This window comes from Balaenoptera ricei, chromosome 1 (assembly GCF_028023285.1).
Source record: "Balaenoptera ricei isolate mBalRic1 chromosome 1, mBalRic1.hap2, whole genome shotgun sequence".
Lineage (NCBI taxonomy): Eukaryota > Metazoa > Chordata > Mammalia > Artiodactyla > Balaenopteridae > Balaenoptera > Balaenoptera ricei.
This window is the reverse complement of record NC_082639.1, coordinates 46,034,880-46,057,326: the sequence shown is the minus strand read 5'-3', so window position 1 is coordinate 46,057,326 and position 22,447 is coordinate 46,034,880. Positions and strand designations below refer to the sequence as shown.

General features: G+C 39.1%; 1 protein-coding gene across 2 annotated transcripts in view; it reads right to left on the bottom strand.

Annotated features, from left to right (window-relative positions):
• Positions 1 to 22,447, bottom strand: part of TTC4 (tetratricopeptide repeat domain 4) — a 37,583-nt gene that overhangs the window by 8,138 nt on the left and 6,998 nt on the right. The window contains exons 5-8 of one of the 2 annotated variants that reach the window (XM_059923362.1): positions 22,319 to 22,443; positions 5,844 to 5,930; positions 3,593 to 3,810; positions 2,936 to 3,017 (exon numbers count right to left, since the gene is read on the bottom strand). In XM_059923362.1, the coding sequence (XP_059779345.1) occupies positions 2,936 to 3,017; positions 3,593 to 3,810; positions 5,844 to 5,930; positions 22,319 to 22,443 (512 nt within the window). The remainder of the gene's footprint in view (positions 1 to 2,935; positions 3,018 to 3,592; positions 3,811 to 5,843; positions 5,931 to 22,318; positions 22,444 to 22,447) is intronic. The other variant, XM_059923372.1, reaches the window with a different exon arrangement.

The following is a 22,447-nucleotide window of genomic DNA, read 5'->3' as shown; positions in this document are numbered from 1 at the left end:
GAGGTCCAGTGGTTAGGACTTGGAGCTTTCACTGCTGGGACCTGGGTTCAATCCCTGGTTGGGGAACTAAATCATGCAAGCCATGCAGCGTTGCAAAAAAAAAAAAAAAAAAAAGGCAAGTAGATGTAGATACAGCTATGGGTCAACATACTTGAATTCCATGGTAACCAAAAATCAAAAACATAAAACAGATTCACAAAAATAAAAAAATAAAGGAACTCAAGCATACTACAACAAAATCATCAAACCACAAAAGGAAAGACAAAAAGAAGAAACGAACAAAGAACTACAAAAACAACTGGAAAACAAGGTTTAAAATGGTAATAAGTACATACCTAGCATTAATTACTTTAAATGTCAATGGACTAAATGCTCTAATCAAGAGACATAGAGTGGCAGATTGGATTAAAAAAAGCAAGAACCAGGGACTTCCCTGGCAGCACAGTGGTTAAGAATCTGCCTGCCAATGCAGGAGACACGGGTTAGAGCCCTGGTCCGGGAAGATCCCACATGCCGCGGAGCAACTAAGCCCGTGCACCACAACTACTGAGCCTGAGCTCTAGAGCCTGTGAGCCACAACTACTGAGCCCGCATGCCACAACTACTGAAGACTGTGCACCTAGAGCCCATGCTCCGCAACAAGAGAAGCCACTGCAATGAGAAGCCCACGCACCGCAAGGAAGAGTAGCCCCCGCTCAACACAACTAGAGAAAGCCTGTGTGCAGCAATGAAGACCCAACGCAGCCAAAAATAAAACAAAACAAAAAACAGCACTGTACTGGCACAAAAACAGACATAGAGCTTAATGGAACAGAATAGAGAGCCCAGAAATAAACCCACACACCTACAGTCAATTAATCTACGACAAAGGATGCAAGAATATACAATGGAGAAGACAGTTTCTTCAGCAAATAGTGTTGAGGAAAGCTGGACAGTTACATGTAAATCAATGAAATTAGAACAGTCCCTCACATCATATACAAAAATAAACCCAAAATGGTTTTCAGATCTAAATATAAAACATGACACCAAAAAACTCCTAGAAGAGAACACAGGCAAAACATTCTCTGACACAAATCGTAGCAATATTTTCTTAAGTCTCCCAAGGCCAAAATATAAAACCAAAAATAAACAAATGGGACCTAATCAAACTTAAAAGCTTTTGCACAGCAAAGGGAACCATCAACAAAATGAAAAGACAACCTATAGAATAGGAGAAAATATTTGCAAATGATGCAACTGACAAAGGGTTAATATCCAAAATATACAAACAGCTCATACAACTCAGTATCAAACCCAATCAAAAATAGGCAGAAGACCCAAATAGACATTTCTCCAAAGAAGACGTACAGATGGCCAACGGGGACATGAAAAGATGCTCAACATCGTTAAGTATTAAAGAAATGCAAATCAAAAACCACAATGAGGTATCACCACACATCAGTCAGAATGGCCATCATTAAAAAGTCTACAAATAATAAATGCTGGAAAGGGTGTGGAGAAAAGGGAACCCTTCTACACTGTTGGTGGGAATGTAAATTGGTGCAGCCACTATGGAAAACAGTATGGAGGTTCCTTAGAAAACTAAAAATAGAGTTACTATATGATCCAACAATCCCACTCCTGGGCATATGTTCAGAGAAAACTCTAACTCGAAAAGATACATGCACACCAATGTTCACAGCAGCACTATTTATAATAGCCAAGAATGGGAACAACCCAAGTGCCCATTAACAGATGACTGGCTTAAGAAGATGCGGTATATATACACAATGGAATATTACTCAGCCATTAAAAAGAATAAAATATTGCCTTTTGCAGCAACATGGATGGACCTAGAGAATATTATACTTAATGAAGTAAGTCAGACAAAGACAAATATTGTATGATATCATTATGTGTGGAATCTAAAAATAATACCAATAAATCTACATACAAAATAGAAAGAGACTCACAGACACAGAAAACAATCTTATGGTTACCAAAGTGGGGGGTGGGGAGGATAAATTAGGAGTGTGGGATTAACAGATACAGACTACTACACATAAAATAGATAAGCAACAAAGATTTACTGTACAGCACAGGGAACTATATTCAATATCTTATAATAACCTATAATGGAAAAGAATCTGAAAAAATATAATTGAATCACTGCTGTACACCTGAAACTAACACAATACTGTAAATCAACTATACTTCAATTAAAAGAAATTTTTTTTTAATTGGTAGTGTGTGCCAAAAAAAACCAACAACATTACTGGGGGAAAATTTGTGAAAACTGATGGAGTGTGAGGATTAGCTGGCAAGAGTGTATCAAAGATAATTTCCTGATTTTGATGATTGATTGGAATCATGAAAGAAAATGTCCTTTTTGCAGGAAATAGACACTTAAGTATTCAGGAGTGATGGGGCATCAGTTGGTATCTTACTCTCAAATAGTTAGAAGACAAATTCTTTGTTCTGTAAAGTTGTGATTTTTTTTTTCAAGTTGCAACAATGGAATGTTATTCAGCCTTAAAAAAGAATAAGATTCTGACCCATGCTACACATGATGAATCTTAAAAGACATTACACCAAGTGAAATGAGCCACATACAAAAGGACAAATATTGTATGATTCCACTTATATAAGAGATAAATTCAGAGACAGAAAGTAGGGTGGATGCTATGGGCTGAGGAGAAGGGAAAATAGGGAGTTACTGATTAATGGGCATGGAGTTTCAGTTTAGGATGATGAAAACGGAGACAGATAGTGGTGATGGTTGTACAACAACGTGAATGTACTTAACACTACTGAACTGTGCACTTAAAATGGTAAATTTTATGTTTTTTATATTTTACCACAATTTTTTTTAAAAAGGCAGTGAAACCTCACTGCACCCCCTGTTCCTCCCCACCCCAATTCCCATAGAGGAACAAAATAAAACTTCTCTTACCTCTAAATTATCAGGGCAGTATTTTTGCTCTAAATCCCAAGAGGGCGTTTCACCAAACATCACCATTAGATGATCAATAAACCTAAGGAGATATAACATGTACTTTCTGGGTATCAATAACTCATAATCTGTTTTCCTACATCCCATGCCCTGGACACCAATTCACAGAGATATCAAGAATGTATAAATCATGAAATGCAGGCTTAATCCATTTTGACAGCAGTGCCCAAAATGTGTGTATCACTTGTCCTATTATGACATAGTAATTCTCTTTAAACTGACTCAGGATTAACAACATTCTTATATTCAGCCACATTCTAAGCATTAACCCTATGAAATCACATGTTAAAATTGCTAGTTATATGTCTTCTAATAAATATACCCTTCAGTTCTATGCAGTTACTACCTCCAATGATTTCATCTCTCACGAGACAAGTAGCAGAGCTTGACAAACACTGTACTGTGGTCTGTCACTGCAAAGCTACTTAGTAAAAGGAGAAATCAGCTATGGAATAGAGAGGTTATAGCAACCAGACTGTGTAAAACCCTCTAAAACTATTCTCTTCCCTCCTCAACCAAAAATCCACCTGTCCATCCTGCAGAGACAGCGGGGAAGAGCATGCAAGCACAGCAGAGGGCTCCCGGGGAAGGAAGTACCTGGAGTCCTCGTGAAAAGCAGAGATGAAGTCCGACTGGGCATACTCTGGGTACAGAAAGAGCACAGGCCAGCTCAGTCTTCCCCCATCATCTACACTCAGCCTGGCTCCGCAGAGGTTCTCAGAAGTGAGCCCACTCAGGATGAGCTCACCGAGACCTTCTGAGGCTGAGTCTTCATCCTCTCCAGCAGCTTCAGACACTAGCCTGATGTTCCTAGCCTGGGTTAAAAAAAGAAAACACACACCTTATGTGTGGAAGGATGCAAACTCATTTCACTAAAACAAGGAAACCATAACACTGCGAGCTCCCTGAGAGCCAGCTCTGCACATCATTCGTCTTCATTATCCCTGAGACTTGTTTAACTCACCTTTACTGGGCATCTACCACGTGCTAGACTCTGTCACAGACATGAGCTAGACATGGTAATAAGTACAACATAAGGTAAGAAGTAAAGCTGTGGAACTGTAGACCATGAATAATTAATTCAGCCTGGGGGCTGGAGGGGACTGGGGGATGCTAAGCCTTGAACAATGACTTTGAAAAGCAGAAAAGCTGGGGGGCGGAGGGAGTGGGAAGGGCATTCTACCCCAAGTAACAGCCAAGGAACAGCATGTGCAAAGGTACAGAAAAGATGCAGAGAGTGGCATGTACGAACATGGCAAACGTTTCCATTTAGCTAGGACATGGGATAATAAAAATAATGCACACATTGACTTAATTTTGATTGTCTCATAGAAATAAGGATAAATCAAAGGTCTAAATAGTAGAGTCACCTCTTATGTATGTTGTGTGGAGGCTCCTAAGGCTAGCACACAAGGGGAAAATGACATGTAATCAAAATTACCTTGATGGTATCTCCTAAATCAGGGGTTGGCAAACTTTCCCTTAAAGGGTCGGATAAGAAATATTTTAGGTTTTGCGGGCCAAATGGTCTCTGTTGATATTACTCAACCCTGCCACTGTAGTGTGAAAACAGCCATTGGTAAGACATACACAAACAGGCAGGGCTGTAAGCCACTGGCTGCAGCTTGCTGACCCCTGCTTTAAACCACTAAAATGTAGTATATACAACTTTGTGTATACTACTCTTGAGATTAATTCTTAAGTACACTGAAGTCTGAGATGCAGAGTTAAAGGAGAGAACCAAAATAAGGTCTGTATGCAAATGTCTGGGCATTCCAATATTCTACATTTTAGAAAATGACCAAATCCCTCTGGAGTATTCCCTTCTGTTTAATCTGTTAATGTGTTAACAGATTCCTTGTTGTGCGGAGGGACTAGTGGAGTGCATCCTAGAACTGTGATGTTCTCAAAGTCAACAAGTAATTTAAATAGGCACATAATTTAACTCGGCAAAGAATGAAACCAAGAACCTACGCCACAATCTCATAGCCAGTATTACCTCCCCTGAGTAGCCAAGGCTCAAAGTGACTTGTGAAAGCAAGATCAGACTACATTCATTTAAAATGCAGTAAAGAGAGGGAAGGGGAGATAGAATTTTGTGTTGTTGTTATAGTTAGAAGAGCTACATCCTAAAAATTCACTTTCTCAGGATGCAGTATAACACAGGGGCTGAGAGCAAGGACCTGGCTCTGACACATATTAGCTGTGTGAGGTTTCTTCATCTCCCTGAGACTATGTGCTCATCTAGCAAAAACAGGAGCAAGGGGGCTTCCCTGGTGGCGCAGTGGTTAAGAATCCGCCTGCCAGTGCAGGGGACACCGGTTCGAGCCCTGGTCTGGGAAGATCCCACATGCCACGGAGCGGCTGGGCCCGTGAGCCACAGTCACTGAGCCTGCGCGTCTGGAGCCTGTGCTCCGCGACAAGAGAGGCCGCGATAGTGAGAGGCCTGCGCACTGCGATGAAGAGTGGCCCCCACTTGCCACAAATGGAGAAAGCCCTCGCACAGAAACGAAGACCCAAGACAGCCATAAATAAATAAATAAAAAAAATTAAAAAAAAAAAAAAACAAAACAGGAGCAAGAAGACCTACGCCAGAAGGCTACTGTGAAGATTAGATAATGCTTAACCGAAAGCTACTAAATTCAGGATATGTTACCTGAAACCAACACATGCATACAAGTGAGAGAGCTGACTGAACTCAGAAGGTCTGACATGTCACACTGCTTCACCAAAAGCAGAAAGAAAATGTACAACTCATTCAGGTAAAGCATTCCCAGAAAGGTTCCCAGTAGGCTTCAGGATTAGTGGATTTCACAAGACCAGAAGGACCTAAAGTTTGAGAACTCACCACGATGGCCTGGAGTAAAGCCTCATTCTGATTCTGCTCCTTCTTTTCTTTCAACTTTGCTTTCCTTATATCCCTCTGTTCAGTTCGCTGAAAATGAAATTCAGATGCATCAGCTCTAGAGAACTTGCCTCCGCTTGTTACCCCAGTCTGATCCTAAATAGCTATCTCTGGTCTCTATTCAACCCAGGCTCCTGTATATCAAGGGATACCAGTGGCTGGATTCAGTTCAATAAACATTTAAGCCGCACATGTCTGGGTGCCAGGACCAGTGGCAGCAAAAATGTTAAAATCTGCCCAAGGAGCTCATAGTCCACTGAGGGGGACAGACACGTAAAAAGGTCTACGTGTTAGCCTGGTAGTATGAACTGAGTGCTATGAAACACAGAGAAGGGAGTGACTGATTCTGCCCCATCGAGGAGGTGGGTTTAGACAGAAACCAGATGAAAGACAGAGGGCATTCTTGGTAGAGGGACTGACATCAGGGCCAATGGGGCATTTAAACCTCTCTGTTATGGCTGGGGTTTAGGAAAACACACTGGAAAAACCCAGGCCAAGAACTTATCAGAGGCTTTGCCTTTTGCACAATTACAGTCCATGCGAGAAAAATACCACCAGTCTACTTCATCTGGCAGAAATATAATTTAGATTTCCTTTTCCTGCTAATCTACCCAAAACCAGGTGATCGTACTCCTACCTACCCTCAGGATTGTGATTAATAGGGGCCAACTTTTTCTGTAAACAGCCAGACAGTAAATATTTTAGGCTTTGCAAACCATGTATGGTCTCTGTCGAATATTATCTGGCTTTGTTTGTTGCTTTGTCGTTTATAACCCTCTAAAAATATCAAAAACATTCTTGGTTCATAGAATGTACAAAAACAGAACAAAGGCTGGATTTGGCCTGTGGGTCAGTTTGCTGAGCCCTGCTCTAAAATATAGCACCAACCATCCCTTATCCTCCCCACAAGAGCCCCACAAGGGCTAATACAGATCTTCTTTTTCTAATGAACAAAGTCTACCCTTTCAGGAGACAACAGCTGATAATTCTTGGCCATCCTTCTCCAATCCAGTCTGCCAAGAGCTGCAAAAATCCTTTCTGCTGTTAGGAAGTTTGATTATACTACCAAGAGTAATCAAACCCATGGATACCACTAGAACTATGTCCAATTCTGCCTTCACAGCTGAGCTACACCGGACCACAGTGTCTGGTCCACGTTAGAGAATGATTAAGATGGATGATTAAGGACGATTTGTATTCTGTCCCATGTTGTTTTTCCTCTGACTTACAGATGCAAGTGGGAGGATGTGATTTCCCTGCTGTCTCACCTGAAGTTTGGGGTCTTGCAGCCTGCATAAAGCCCACATAACCCCTAGGTCAGAGGAGTCCTGAACTATGAAGTTTGCTGCCCCTTTATATACGTAAAAAGAAGTCAACTCTGTTGAGAATTTAAGTGTATAGTTAGATGAGTTTTGACAAATGTATACCCTGAGTACCCAACACTCCAAGCAAGATAGAGAACATTCTAGAAAGTTCCCTCATACCTCTTTGCAGTCCATCACCCTCCCATCACTGACAGGTTTGTTTCTTTTCATTACCAAGTCATATTCCATTGTTTGAATACACCACACCTTGCTTATCTATTCTCCTGTTGATGGACACAAGGGCTGTTTCTGGATTATTATGAATAAAATAGGCTACCAACATTCTTATACAAGTCTTATTATGAACATGTTTTCATTTCTCTTAGCTAAATACCTAGGAGTAAAATTGCTGAGTCATAGGATAGGTATATAAAACTGACAAACTGATTTCCAAAGTGGTTTATATCCCACTAACAATTTATGAGAGTTCCAGCTCCTTCACATCTCTGCCAATATTAGGTATTGTCAGTCTTGTGAACTGGGATCGCACTGATGTTTAAGTTGCATTCTCCCGCCACATGACTAACGATACTATGTAAATTTTTATGTGCTACTGTAAATCTTTTGAGAAGTGTCTGTTTCTTTTACAAAATTTAAAAAAATTTTCATATTGAATAGATTTCTTTATGTATTCTGGATACAAATCCTTTGTTATACAGTTGACCCTTGAACAACACTGAGGTTAATCCATGTATAACTCATAGTCAGCCCTCTGTATCTGCTATTTCTCCACATCCTCAGGTTCAACCAACCATGAACCACCCACATAGTTCTGTGGTATTTACTATTGAAAAATATCCGCATATCAGTGGATGTGCGCAATTCAAACTCCTGTGGTTCAAGGATCAACTGTATGTAATACAAATATTTTCTCCCATTCCATGGCTTGCCTTTTAATCTTCTTATTGATGTCTTTTATAGAATAGAAAATTTTCAGTTTTGACCAAGTCCTATTTATCAATAAATTTTTCATGGTTAGTATATATTTAAAAAAATTTTTTTAAATTGAGGTGAAATTCACATGACATAAAATTAACCATTTTGAAGTATACAATTCAGTGGCATTTAGTACATTCACTTTATTGTGCGACCATCACCTCTATCTAGTTCCAAGACTTTTCAACACCCTAAAAAGAAATCTCAAGCCCATTAAGCAGTCACTCAACATTTTCCCCTTCCCCCAAACCCTGGCAACCACTAATGTGCTTTCTCACTCTACAGATTTATGTATTTTGGATGTTTCATATACATGGAATCACACAATATGTTTTTTATCTGCCTTCTTTCCCTCAGCACGGTATTTTTGAGGTTCGTCTACACTGTAGCATGTATTAGTACTTCATTCCTTTTTACAGTACTTTATTCCTTTTTATCTACCATCTAACTACCATGATGGACATTTAGATTGTTTCCATGTTTTGGCCATTATGAATATTGTTGCTATGTACATTCATGTACAAGTATTTGTTTGAATATTTGGTTTCAATCCTTTTGGGTATATACCTAGGAGTGGAAGTGCTGGGTCATATGGTAATTTTATGGTTAATTTTTTTAGGAACTGTCAAACTGTTTTCCATAGTGGCTGTACCATTTTACATTCCCACCAGCAACTTATGAGGGTTTCAATTTCTCCACATCTTCATCATTTGTTACCTTCTTTTAAAAAAAAAATTAGAGCCATCCTAGTGGGTATGAAATAGTATCTCACTGTGGTTTTGATTTACATTTCCTTAATGACTAATGATGTTGAGCATCTTTCATGTGTTTGTCGGCCATTTTTGTATTATATTGGAGTGACAGCTATTCAGATCCTTTGCCCACTTAAATAACTGGGTTGTCTTTTTAATTATTGACATGTTAAGAGTCCATTATACATTCTAGATAAAAGTTTCTTACAGATATATGATACAAATATTATCTCCCATTCTGTGGGCTGTCTTTTCACTTTCTCAATGGTGTCTTTTGAAGAAGTTTTTAACCTTTGATGAAGTCCAGTTTACCTATTTTTCCTTTTGTTGCTTATGCGTTGTGTCGTATCTAAGAAACCATTGCCTGACCCAAGGTCATGAAGATTTATGCTCATGTTTTCCTCTGAGAGTTTTACAGTTTTAGTTCTTTGAACCATTTCGAGGTAATTTGTGTGTGTGTGTGTGTATACATATATGAGGTAGGGTCCAAGTTCATTCTTTTGCACGTGGATATCCAGTTGTCCCAGAATCATTTGTTGAAAAGACTATTCCTTCCCCATTAAATGGTCTAGGTACCCTTGTCGCAAATCATCTGTATATAAATGTGAGGGTTTATTTCTGAGCTCTCAATTCTATTATATTGATCTGTATGTCTATCCTTACACCAGTACCACAATGTCTTTATTACTATAGCTTTATAGTAAGATTTGAAATTGGGAATTTTGAGTTCTCTAACTTCATTTTTGTTTTTCAGGATTGTTTTGGCTATTCTGGGTCCCTTGAATTTCCATGTGAATATTACAATCAGCTTATCAATATTCTTCAAATAAACTAATTGAAATTTTGATGAAGATTACATTGAATTTGTACACCAATTTAGGGAGTACTGTCATCTTAACAATATTAAGATCTGATCCGTGAGGGACTTCCCTGGTGGTCCAGTGGTTAAGAATCCGCCTTCCAATGCAGGGGATGTGGGTTTGATCCCTGGTCAGAGAACTAAGTTCCCACATGCCGTGGGGCAACTAAGCCCACATGCTGCAACTACTGAGCACACAGGCCACAACTAGAGAGCCCATACGCCACAACTAGAGAGAAGCCCACGTGCCACAAGGAGCCCATGCACCGCAGCAGAGGATCCCTCATGCTGCAGTGACAATCCCAACAAAGATCCTGCGTGCTGCAACTAAGACCTAACGCAGCCAAAAATAAAATAATAAAATTTTTTTTTAAAAAGATCTGATCCATGAATATGGGATGTCTTCCCATTTATTTAGGTTTAATTTCTTTCAACAATGCTTTGTATTTTCAAAGTATAAATTTTATGCTACTTTTGTTAAATTTATTCCTAAATATTTTATTCTTTTTGATGCTATTGTAAATGGAATTTTCTTAATTCCACATTTCGAATGTTCATTAAAAGTGTATCGAATACAGCTGATCAGTGTATTCTGACATATCCTACCAGCTTGGTGAACTAATTTACTAGTTCCAATAGTTTAGTGGATTCTTTAGGATTTTCTATATATAAGCTCATATCATTTACAAATAGAGTTTTACTTCTTCCTCTCCATCATTTTTGAAGGATAAGTTTGCTGGATATAGAATTATTGGTTGACAGTCTTTTTCTTTCAGCACTTTTCATGTCATCCCACTGCCCTTTGGCTAACATGGTTTCTGATGAGAAATCAGCTATTAATTTTATTGAGGATCTCTTATATATGAAGAGTCACTTCTCTTTTGATGCTTTTAAGATTCTCTTCTTTGTCTTTGACTTTTAACAGTTTGATTATGATGTGTCTGGATACAGATTTCTTTAAGTATATCCTACTTGGTGTTTGTTAAGCTTCTTGGGAGAGTAGCTTACTATTTTCCATCAAATCTGGGAAGTTTTCGGCTGTTACTTCTTCAAATATTCTTTTGCCCGTTTCTCTCTCTATCCTGGGACTCTCATTATGCCTATGATGATATGCTTGATGGCATCCCATAAGTCTCTCAGTCTCTCTTCATCTTTCTTTGTTCTTTTTTCTTTCTATTCCTCAGACTGAGTAATCACAATTGACCTATCTTCAAAGTTCTATTCTTGAACCCCTTAGTGAATTTCTCATTTCAGTTGTTAATTTTTCTTTAATGATATTCCCTATTTGGTGAGTGAGTGTTCCCATGTATTTTTTGAAGTTCTTTAGACATTGTTTCCTTTCGTTTTGTGGACAAAGAATGTCAACTGCCATTTCAGTAAACAAAAGATGTTGTAGTCATAAAGCCATCAGCCACTGTAGCCACCCCTCAGAGTGCACCCTGAGGGAATTCAGGATTGAAAAAAGAGAATACTGGCCCTAGATATTTATGGTGCAAATCAAAGGAATAATTTCAATGAGCCCAGACTCTTACATCTTCCCATACATAGAAAAGTGCTAAATTCTTTAACTTGAAATGTGTGTTTCTTTAATTAGCAGTAATCATTTGATGTTCCACTACATGTGGAACAGTCCCTCAGAGCTATACGAGAGTCTGTATCCCGGCTTAAGTTCTCAGTAACTCTGCTGAATAAAACATAATTCTCAACTTCTGGATTGTGCATTTTTTTTTCAGTTGACAGTTTTGGTGACCACAAATGGACTCAGGGCAGACTTCTCTCCTTCACCTGACCTCTACAAGGAGCCGGAGTCTTGGTACCAGCAGAGGCTTCTTTTGCCTGTCTGCCTCAGAGTCCAAACAAATTTGGGTGAGTCTCTCTTGGTTCTCAGATCTCCCAATTATTGGTTGTGAGTTTTATTCGGTTATATATAACCAGTATCTGGCTCCCCATCTGAAAGATACTGGGGGAGCCCAGTTGAAAGATAACAGGAAAAAGTACATCCTGGTTGGAAGACGCTGTGAGTCGCTCAGTCAAGAGATACTGAGTGATCTGGACTGTGTGATTGGGTGAGAGGCTGGCTTAGTATCTTTTCTAAATGAGGGACATCAGAAAGCCAGCCTCCAACTAACACCCCAGCCAGGTTTATGTACATACAAAACTTGTACTTACTTAATTGGTAATTAAAGGAAATCTCACCCTGAAAATGGCCAAGATGAGGTTCTTTTATTGTGTTCGCAGTGAAGTTAGAGAAAGACAGCTTGATAAAACATCTTTGCAGAATTCTGACCTTAAAGAAACAAAAGCCCTTCTAGAGGGCTTTTCTCTCCCTGTGCCTTTGAGATGAAAACGTTCTACCTGATCTTCTTCAATGTGGTGGGTGGGTGGGTGGGTGTGTGTGTGTGTGTGTTTTAAGAGCCTGTTCTCTGCCATCTGGAAGGTACACATATGGTGTACATTTCACAACCAATCGAACAGACTGGGATTCTGAGCAGTCTTTTGTCTGACTGTGCCAATTCTCAGGGGCTTTTGTCATCTTAACCTTAGTTGCGTCGGCCTGTACAACAAAGGCCTTTACTTTCTTACGCTGTTTTTGGGAATACGCTTTCTAGATCTTGTATAGGCGGCATCCTTCGCACTCTCCTGTGGGGACGCCTCTTGCATCTTATTGGTTTGAGTCACTATTAGGATATATCTAGTTAATGGCCAGACAATGGATCTTTTAAATTGGAGAAAATTCTAAATTGGTATATTTTTTAGAGAGCTCTCATTATAAACAGCTATTTTATTGGTACCTATGATAAAGCCAAATTAGAAGGTGGAAAATATATATACGTAAAATGGTTAACCTAAGAACTCCTTAGTCTGTTTATTTAATTAACTTATTTAATTTTGGCCGCATGGCTTGCAGGATCTTACTTCACACCCACGCCCTAGGCAGTGAAAGCGTGGAGTCCTAACCATTGGATCGCCAGGGAATTCCCAGAACTCCTTAGTTTAAAACAAACAAAAAAACAGTTTGGGAAGCCTTATTTGTGGTCTCTGCTTCCCCTCAATGGGTCTTACGGATGCCAATAAAAACATTAGGATAATTAATGTTAATTAGGTTAACAGGGAATTAAGAAAAAAACTGAAAGAAAGTCTAGAGACTTCTGCCCAACAAGGTGGAAATGTTAAAGGGTCTCATCCCAAATACATAAAGAAATCTTTAGATGGTTATTAAGAAATGGGATAAATAACATGAACATTAATAGGATTAAAAAGGTTCTGATACAACACTACCTAAGGTTGGATGGGCCAAAGGGACCCTCTATTGGTCCCCAACATTAAAGGGCCCCAAACAAGTCTGCTCTATTTACCCCAGTTTAAAAACTATGTGTTATGTGTGTATGTATGTATGTGTGTGTGTGTGTGTGTGTGTGCATGCGTGTGTGTGTATATATATATATATATATATATATATATATATATATATATATATATATATATATATATATATTTAAAAGGCTGGAAAAAAACTACACTGAGATAACTGACCAACAATTACTTGGGGCAACAGTTAGGCCAATTAATCAAGTTAAAAGATTGACAAAAAGGCCTGAGTGCCTTGGCTCAATCTCTCACTGGGGACCCCAGAGCCTTTTATACAAAAATAGATAAAATGGTTGAGGGATAAAAAGAAAAGAAAGCTTCTAGGACTGTTGTTAAGACCAAGGCTTGTCGACTGGATCCTGATGGAAACTAGTTAAAGGTATAAAAGATGACAGAATAGGGTTTCCCTGGTGGCAAAGTGCTTAAGAATCTGCCTGCCAATGCAGGGGACAAAGGTTCGAGCCCTGGTCCAGAAAGATTCCACATGCCGTGGAGCAACTAAGCCCATGCGCCACAACTACTGAGCCTGCGCCCAAGAGCCACAACTACTGAAGCCCGCATGCCTAGAGCCCGTGCTCTGCAACAAGAGAAGACACCGCAATGAGAAGCCAGCGCACCACAACGAATAGTCGTCCCCGCTCACCGCAACTAGAGAAAACCCACGCACAGCAACGAAGACCCAATGCAGCCAAAAATAATTAAATAAATTTTTAAAAAAAAGTTGACAGAATAGAGATGGAAGTTTATATAAATTGGTCTATTTAAATGGACTTTATGTAAGACGGTTATATCCCTTTTGCCTAATTATATTGTAGGATAGACATTATGTCTCACTGGGGAATGCTTCTCCTGCCTGCTATTATAAGACAGCACATATAAATCTGCCCCTCAGACAATATTAAACATACTAAAAGAAACCAACAAGGTTACCTGAGCCCACACTATATGAAATAAAAGCTGGGAGTTAATATTCAGGGGCCAATAATAATAATAATAGAGATTTTTTTGCTCTGGGTTTACCCTATACACTCAGAAAGAGAGCCTTGGTTGAATGCCTTGTGCAAACTTTTGAAGGCGTGATAAATTGAACCCTAAAGTTCTGGAACATAGAACTCTTAATTTTCAGATAGTTGGAAATTTTCTCACTGATATAAAAATGCAAATTAAAGAAAATATAGTCGGGCAAATCAATCTTTTAATATCTTTTAGGCAGCAGACCAGCTCTTTAGAGAACTTAAAGCAACTGCCTCTGTGTTGCAAACCTCTACAAATCAGAAATGTAAATACAGCCCACAAAGACCTGAGACTGAGCCTAGTTAGCTCAATCAGGTAAAACCTGAAACCAAAGGAGACAAAAAGGCTCTTCTTTTAATATATATGCTAGGGTTTATTTATTTATTTATTTATTTATGGCTGTGTTGGGTCTTCGTTTCTGCGCGAGGGCCCTCCCTAGTTGCGGCAAGCAGGTGCTACTCCTCATTGCGGTGCACGGGCCTCTCACTATCGCGGCCTATTGGCAGGCAGATTCTTAAGCACTTTGCCACCAGGGAAACCCTATTCTGTCATCTTTTATACCTTTAACTAGTTTCCATCAGGATCCAGTCGACAAGCCTTGGTCTTAACAACAGACCTCTCTTGTTGCGGAGCACAGGCTACAGACGCGCAGGCTCAGTAATTGTGGCTCACGGGCCCATCCGCTCCGCGGCATGTGGGATCTTCCCAGACCAGGGCTCGAACCCGTGTCCCCTGCATTGGCAGGCAGACTCTCAACCACTGTGCCACCAGGAAAGCCCCAAAAAGGCTCTTTTAAACTCAAACTGCTGGAAAGGCTCCCTCACTCAAAATCTAACTTATAGCTTCCTTAAGGGATTTATCAAGGACAAATATAAACCTTAAGTCTTTTCCACAAACAGTATAAGCCTTAGTCATCTGAGCAAATAAATTTAACTTATTCCAACTGGTATTTATAAATTAGTAAGTTTATATTATAATACCTGATTCATAACTACATGTTAAAGCTACGAGATCTCTAGTTTTGTCTGTTTATATGTCTGTGTGTACATTATATATACAAGATGTCTCTACCTCTGGAAAATATTATCAAAATTAAGTTTATAAAAGAGGTCCATTTAACTGACTTAAAAGTAAGCACTTACAAATTAAATTTTTCTAAATATAATGGGGAAACTGGCCAGAATGAGTTTCAGGTTCACATGACCTAGGAAATATCCAATATTAAATTGTATCTGTAATAGAGCTAGCTTAAGCTTGTTTGTTGGTTTAATCAATATAGACATACCTTACTTTTATTGTACCTAGGTTAACTAAGTTCATGTTATTTGTTGCAGAGTTCATCAGCAAGAAAAATTAACTTGGTATTGTTGACTGAAAAAAATGCACAATCTAAAAGTTGAGAATTATGTTTTATTTGGAGGACTTGCTGAGGACTTAAGCCTGGGAGGCAGACAGCTCTAGGAACTGCTCTGAAGAGGTAAGGGAGGAGCCAGGATATATAGTTTCTACATAAAACCAGGTAGTTGGAACATCAAAAGATTACTGTTAAATAAAAACAGACATCTCAAGTTAATGAATTTAACACTTTTCTATGTATGGGAAGATGCAAGAGTCTGGGCTCACTGAAATCATTCCTTTGATATATATGTTATATCTTAACTATCTAGGGCCAGTATCCTGTTTTTTCCTCCATCCTGAATCCCCTCAGGGTGCACAGTCAGGGGCAGCTGCAGTGGCTGATGGCTTGATGGCTGCAACATCCTCTGTTTACTGATAATAGCAGGTGACATTCTTCATCCGCAGTACGATGATATCTTCATAAGTTATAAAATAAAGGTAAATGAGACAAGAGTTTACAGGTGAACTCTAAGGAATATGTCTATCTAGTTTCTCCTGATTTTTGGTAACTTGAGTTTTGCTAAGTTAAATTAAATGATGAGAATTCATTGAATATCCAAGTCATTTCAAATAAAATACTGGAACATTAATTGCTAAACAGGTCTAAATTTACCTACTTTTGTCTCTTTACAAGAGGGAAACTAAAGATGTTTGGGTTTATTAGACACATGTCTTGTACCACATTGAGGAAAGAAATTATGCTATGAGAAGATATATGTTTCCAGAGGTTCTAGAATATTCCTAAATTTGTCAATCAGGAAATGCTAGTATGACAAACAGTTCACAATTACTTGCTGCTTGTCAATTTTTGCTAGAGATTAAGATTTTTAAAGGTTAAAACTGTAATATGTAATTAAAGCCACTAAAAACAATAAGGGAAATGTTTCAGTATGCAAGTAAAGTACGATGTGTGTTTTCAGCAAAAGAAGGTATGAGGAATGGAAATACATGTTAAGGGGAACAAGTGATTTTGTCCTAGAGCTGGTTGTTTCTAGATGGAAAAATAAGGAACAAACTAATATGGATACAGAAAGTTGTGGAAGGTTTGTAGAAAGGGAGCCCTGAAAAAGGAGTTTTGCACATGGTCAGGCTTGGATTAAATTAATGAGGTAAATGGATTTTGTTATTAAAAGTAGGTTGGTGCAGGACTAGATTTGGTTCCTCTCTCTATAAAGAGAAAAAAATTTTCTTGGAATACTGTTTTTGATAACAGATAATATGGGTTTCCTTGCCTTTAGGTGATGTGTATTTGCTTTTGAAATCTTTTATTATTTTTTTTTTAAATTTTTGTCTGCATTGAGTCTTCGTTGCTGCACACAGGCTTTCTCTAGTTGCGGCAAGCAGGGCTACTCTTGGTTGTGGTGCACGGGCTTCTCACTGTGATGGCTTCTCTTGTTGTGGAGCACAGGCTCTAGGTGCACGGGCTTCATTAGTTGCAGCGCATGGGCTCAGCAGTTGTGGCACATGGGCCCTAGAGCAAGCAGGCTTCAGTAGTTGCAGCATGTGGGCTCTAGGGCATGAAGGCTTCGGTAGCTGTGGCACTCAGTCTCAGTAGTTGTGGCTTATGGGCTTAGTTGCTCCACGGTATGTGGGATCTTCCTGGACCAGGGATCGAACCCGTGTCCCGTACATTGGCAGGCAGATTCTTAACCACTGCACCACCAGGGAAGTCCCTGTTTTTGAAATCTTTTGTCACTTTGGTTAAGTGAATAAGTATTGTTTCACAATGACCTATGATCCTATTTGACCAAGTCAAACCTTTTGAAACCTTTTTGATATTCTTGACACACTTCCCAAATATCAAATTCTAACTGAAGTTCTTTTGACCTCTAGCTAACTCTGGGAAGCTTCAAAGGAACGCTGAGGCATCTCAGAGGAATATTAAACTAATTAGGTTTATTTGGTATGTTAAATTACTTAAAAAACATTGTCAAGTGATTGGAGATAAACCTTCTTAGATTATGCTGTGTGGGTAAATGTTAATATAGATATTCCAAATTTTATATGGAATTCCTAAAAATCTGATTATGTCCTGGTATGTTATCAGTCATAATTCTAATTATTATCTTAAAATGTTGTATGTCACAGAAATAACCAAGTTTCTTGTCAATTACATTGTAATCAGATCTTTAACCATGCCATTTTAAGTCTTTTGTCATTTAAGACAATCATTGTTCTACTTTGATGCTTTTATAAAATGAAAACCTTCAAGAAGATTCACAAGAAGGACTTTGAAAAATATTAATTTCTGATAACTTTTAGATCATACCACTGAAATGGGTAAGAAATTCCAAAAGGGGCTTCCCTAGTGGCACAGTGGTTAAGAATCTGCCTGCCAAGGCAGGGGACACGGGTTCGAGCCCTGGTCTGGGAAGATCCCACATGCTGCGGAGCCACTAAGCCCACAGCTACTGAGCCTGCGCTCTAGAGCCCGCGAGCCATAACTATTGAAGCCCGCGCACCTAAAGCCCACGCTCCACAACAAGAGAAGCCACCACAATGAGAAGCCCGCGCACCACAGCGAAGGGTAGCCCCCGCTCAATGAAGCTAGAGAAAGCCTGTGCGCAGCAACAAAGACCCAATACAGCCAAAAATAAATAAAATAAAATAAATACATTTATTTAAAAAAAAAAATTACAAAACTCTAATGGAAAACCCAATGCCTCCATCTAGATCAACAGGACTTAATTACATGGGACTGAATGAACTGATAAATATGATTTATAATTTTATGACTTTTTCTGAAATATACTGGCTTTTAATCTTGGCTTTCCAGAAAAGCTTTCCTCTTATGGCAACCATGACCCACAACAAGTTGAGAAAGTATACCTTTGTAAACAAAGATGAAACATTTTTTTCTCTCTACCTGATCCCTCCTGCATTTGGCTTCTGCAGCTGGCTCCCCTGTGGACCTGATGGCTTACTGTGACAATATTGCAACTAGCTATACTAACCATTATTTTAACTTGTTCTCTCTTGTTGCTTTCAAATTATTTATTTATACCCTGTGCCTCTCTTTGCTGCACTACAACTTTATTAATTTACTAGCTATATTACCTATATCCTGTCTGTTTTATAAGATTGTTGTCTCTTGCATTACCCAATGTATAACCAGGCCTCCAACAAAATTAATGATGGTTAAACATCTTGAGGCAGTTGATCATATATACAGCTCTACACAGAATAATTGTAATAGTGCAACTCTAGATATGGGAAGGAGCAACAAGGGAAAACATTTCCTGGGTAACAGACTAGTAAGACAGGCGATCCAGAGAATTTAAGATTATCAACAGGACCTGATCCAAAATTAGCACATTGAGTAGCCTTCCAACAGACTCTTTGCCTGATCTAGGAATGAGCCTTCCTAGCACAGTGGGAAAAAATTGGTCATGAAATGCCTCCCAAACATTGGTCGAATTTATGATCAAGAGGAGGCACTGTGGACAAAGAATGTAACCTGCCATTTCAGTAAACAAAGAATTTTGTGGCCATCAAGCCATCAGCCACTGCAGCCACCCTGACAGTGCATCCTAAGGGATGCTCAGCATGGAAAAAAACAGAATACTGGTCCTATAGTTAACGTGTATATCAAAGGAATAATTTCAATAAGCCCATCTTCCCATATAGAAAAGCACTAAATTCATTAACTTGAAATGTCTGTTTCTTTAATTAGCAGTAGTCTTTTGATGTTCGATCACATGGGTTTTTTTTTTCCCAAAAACTCCTATATCTTTGCTTCTCCCCTACCTGTTCAGAACAGTCCTTCAGAGCTCTCTGAGAGGTTGTATCCCAGGCTTAAGTCCTCAGTAAGTCTGCTGAATAAAACTTAATTCTCAACTTCTAGGTTGTGCATTTTTTTTCAGGCAACAATTCTTAGAACATATTTTAAATAGCTGGTTGAAAGTTTTTTATCTTTTAAGTCTCATGTCTGGGCTTCCTCAGGGACAGTTTCTGTTGATTTCTTTTCCTGGATATGGACCACACTTTGATCCTTTGCATGTCTTGTAATTTTTTGTTGAAAACTGGACATTTAAAATAATATAACGTGGCAACTCTGGAAATCATATTCTCTCTCTCCCCTCCGCAGTGTTTGTTGTTGCTGTTGCTATTGTTTGTTTAGTGACTTTTCTGAACTAATTCTGTAAAGCCTGTATTCTCTGTTATATGTGACTACTAAAGTCTCCAGTTAGCTTAGTGGTGAGATAATGACTGGACATATTTCCCTAAACGCCTGAAACCAAAAAGTCTCCCAGTCTTTGCCAAGGGGCTCTGCAGGCATGTCTGGACAAGGCTTCAACAATTACCCCAGCAGTTAACAATTCAGCCTTAGCCTTCAGTTCCTGCTGGCACAAAGCTTCCAAATCAGCCAGAGGTGAGAGCTTAGGACGTTCTTAGATCTTTCCTGAGCACATGCATAGCAAGAGCACATATGTGACCTTCTAGATTCCCAGGAATATGTTGGAGCTTTTCAAAGCCCCTACAGAATCTCATTCCCCAGCTTTTCCTTTTAAGTTTTCTGGTAAGCCTATTATTTGCCTCTGGAGTTTTCCACTGCCTCAGGCAGATGCAATCTTAAATAACTGCCTCAAATTGTTTTTAACAAATGCCTCCTACACCAACACTCTGTGAAAAAGCTTTTCCTACTGGGATAGCTTCAAGATGTGTCAAATAAAAACAACTTGTAAGTGGGATCTTCTAGATGGTCAAATAATGACAATCCTCTGGGAATGGGGCTTTGCAGGAGCTCTAATCCTGTTCTGCCTCCTCTGGTGGCTGCCAGGCTGCTCATTTTCACCATGATTGTGGGCTGTTGGCTTTTAAGGCTACTATGGAACTAGGGAGGGAGGAGATGGGGATAGGGCAAGTTAAAAATGCCACAAAGCTTGCTGTTCTTATGGAGGTTCAGCCATTTTTCCTGAACAAACACTACCCAGATTGCTGCAAGCCTTCCGTTCATTTCAGAGTTATGAAAAAGTTAATTGACCATTTTGGTCCATTTTCCATTGACTTTATGGAGAAAATTTTTCCAGGTCTTTAGTTGGCTATTTTTGCTGACATCACTTCTCTTTACTGATTTATCTACTTAAGTCTATCAGTTACTCTGAGAGAGGGATGTTGACATTTCTACCTATTTATACATTTGTCTCTTCCTTCTTTGAGTTGTCAATTTTTGCTTCATACATTTTGAAGCTCTATTATTAGGTACATACACATTTAGAATTGTTAAATATGCTTAATAAACTGACCCTTTCATCATTAAAAAAAAAAAATGCCTTGCTTTATCTCTGGTAACAATCATTGCCTTGAAGTCTATTTTGTCTGATCTTAACATAACCATATGGGTCTATTGCTCACATATACCAAGCACATGGGAATCCAGAATCAATTTATACTCAGATAAAAGGGTACAATCCTGATACTCTGCAAGCAATGTCACCTATACCTAATGTCAGGCTTTTGGGCCCTGAAATCTCCCTTTAATTATGCTGCAGGACCTAAAAGCTTTCATTTAAGTCGAACAAGGGTTTTTCTGCAGATAAGCTCGGCGATGGCCTTCCACAGTAGCCCTTTAGATCTTCTCTCTTGTGTATACCACTTTTAGAAATTCTGGCCCACACCTAGTTGCCTAGGCTCAGGATTCTGTTATTGAGCCATGTGGGTCCACACATATCTACTTTTGTAGATATGACCAAAATGACCTCTGACTAAAACTTATCCCTGTTCAAGGCCAGCTCTAGGCTCCCTTGGCACTGAAAATTCCCATTCCATAGTATAAGCAGTGAACCTAGACCAGGAATCAAGAGAACTCAAGTCTGGATTTGTACTGGACAGACTTGTGAGGCAATAATGCACAGGACTAAGAATGTGGACTCTGGAGCCAAACAGCCTGACTTTGAAGCCCAGCTTCACCAGTTGTGTGACTTGGGCAACTTCCTGATCTCTCTGCTTTAGCTACCTCACTAGTGGAAGGTGAATTAGAATAGTGCCTCTCTTATAGGACTGTGTGTGGTTCAGATGGATTCATATAAGTAAAAATTTTTAAATAGCACTTGGAACATACATACAGTAAGTGATATCTAAATGTTGGATTTTTTTTGGTAGTGTTGGCAGTCTGTTATTACTGTTAATTTTATCATCACTGTTGCTGTTATGTGCCAGAAATGTAGCATTTCATGAGCAAGTTATAGGTGTCTTAATGCTGGTAGTTACACAGTATTACAGAAGCTTAAGATTTTGCTTAAATGTTTAACTGTCCTTTCCCCTCCTCTCTTTCAATAGCTATAGTCAGTGTGCAGACTAGACTATGGCACTAATCTATTTATTCAAATCATAATAGTCATAAATTTATCAAGTACTATGTATTCTTCCTTGCCTCTATTACATTATAATTATTTATTTACTTGCTTGTTTACTTATCTGTATCCTCCAGAGTGCCAAGGGTAAGGACTGATTTGGGGTTTTGTTTGTTGTTGTTGTTCTTGTTGTTTTGGCTGGCTGTTGTTGTTTTGGCTGATCCCACACATGGCTTGCAGGATCTTAGTTCCTGACCAGGGATTGTACCTGGGCCCTCAGCGCCGAGTCCTAACCACTGGACCGCCAGGGAATTCCCTGGGTTTTGTTTTAAAGAAGAAAAAGTTTACTATGACCCAAGATACAATCTGGGAAATGCTAATTAATTAATTAATGCTAATTAACAAATGCCAATTGGCTGATTTTGCCACCAACCTTCAACTTGTCTGCTTTAGCCCTCATTTCCAGAAGCTTCTTCTCTGTGGCATCTATCTGCAGCCCCTCATCGCACCAGTTCACAGCCTCGACATAGTTTTTCAGTTCCAGATGGCATAAGGCACCTGT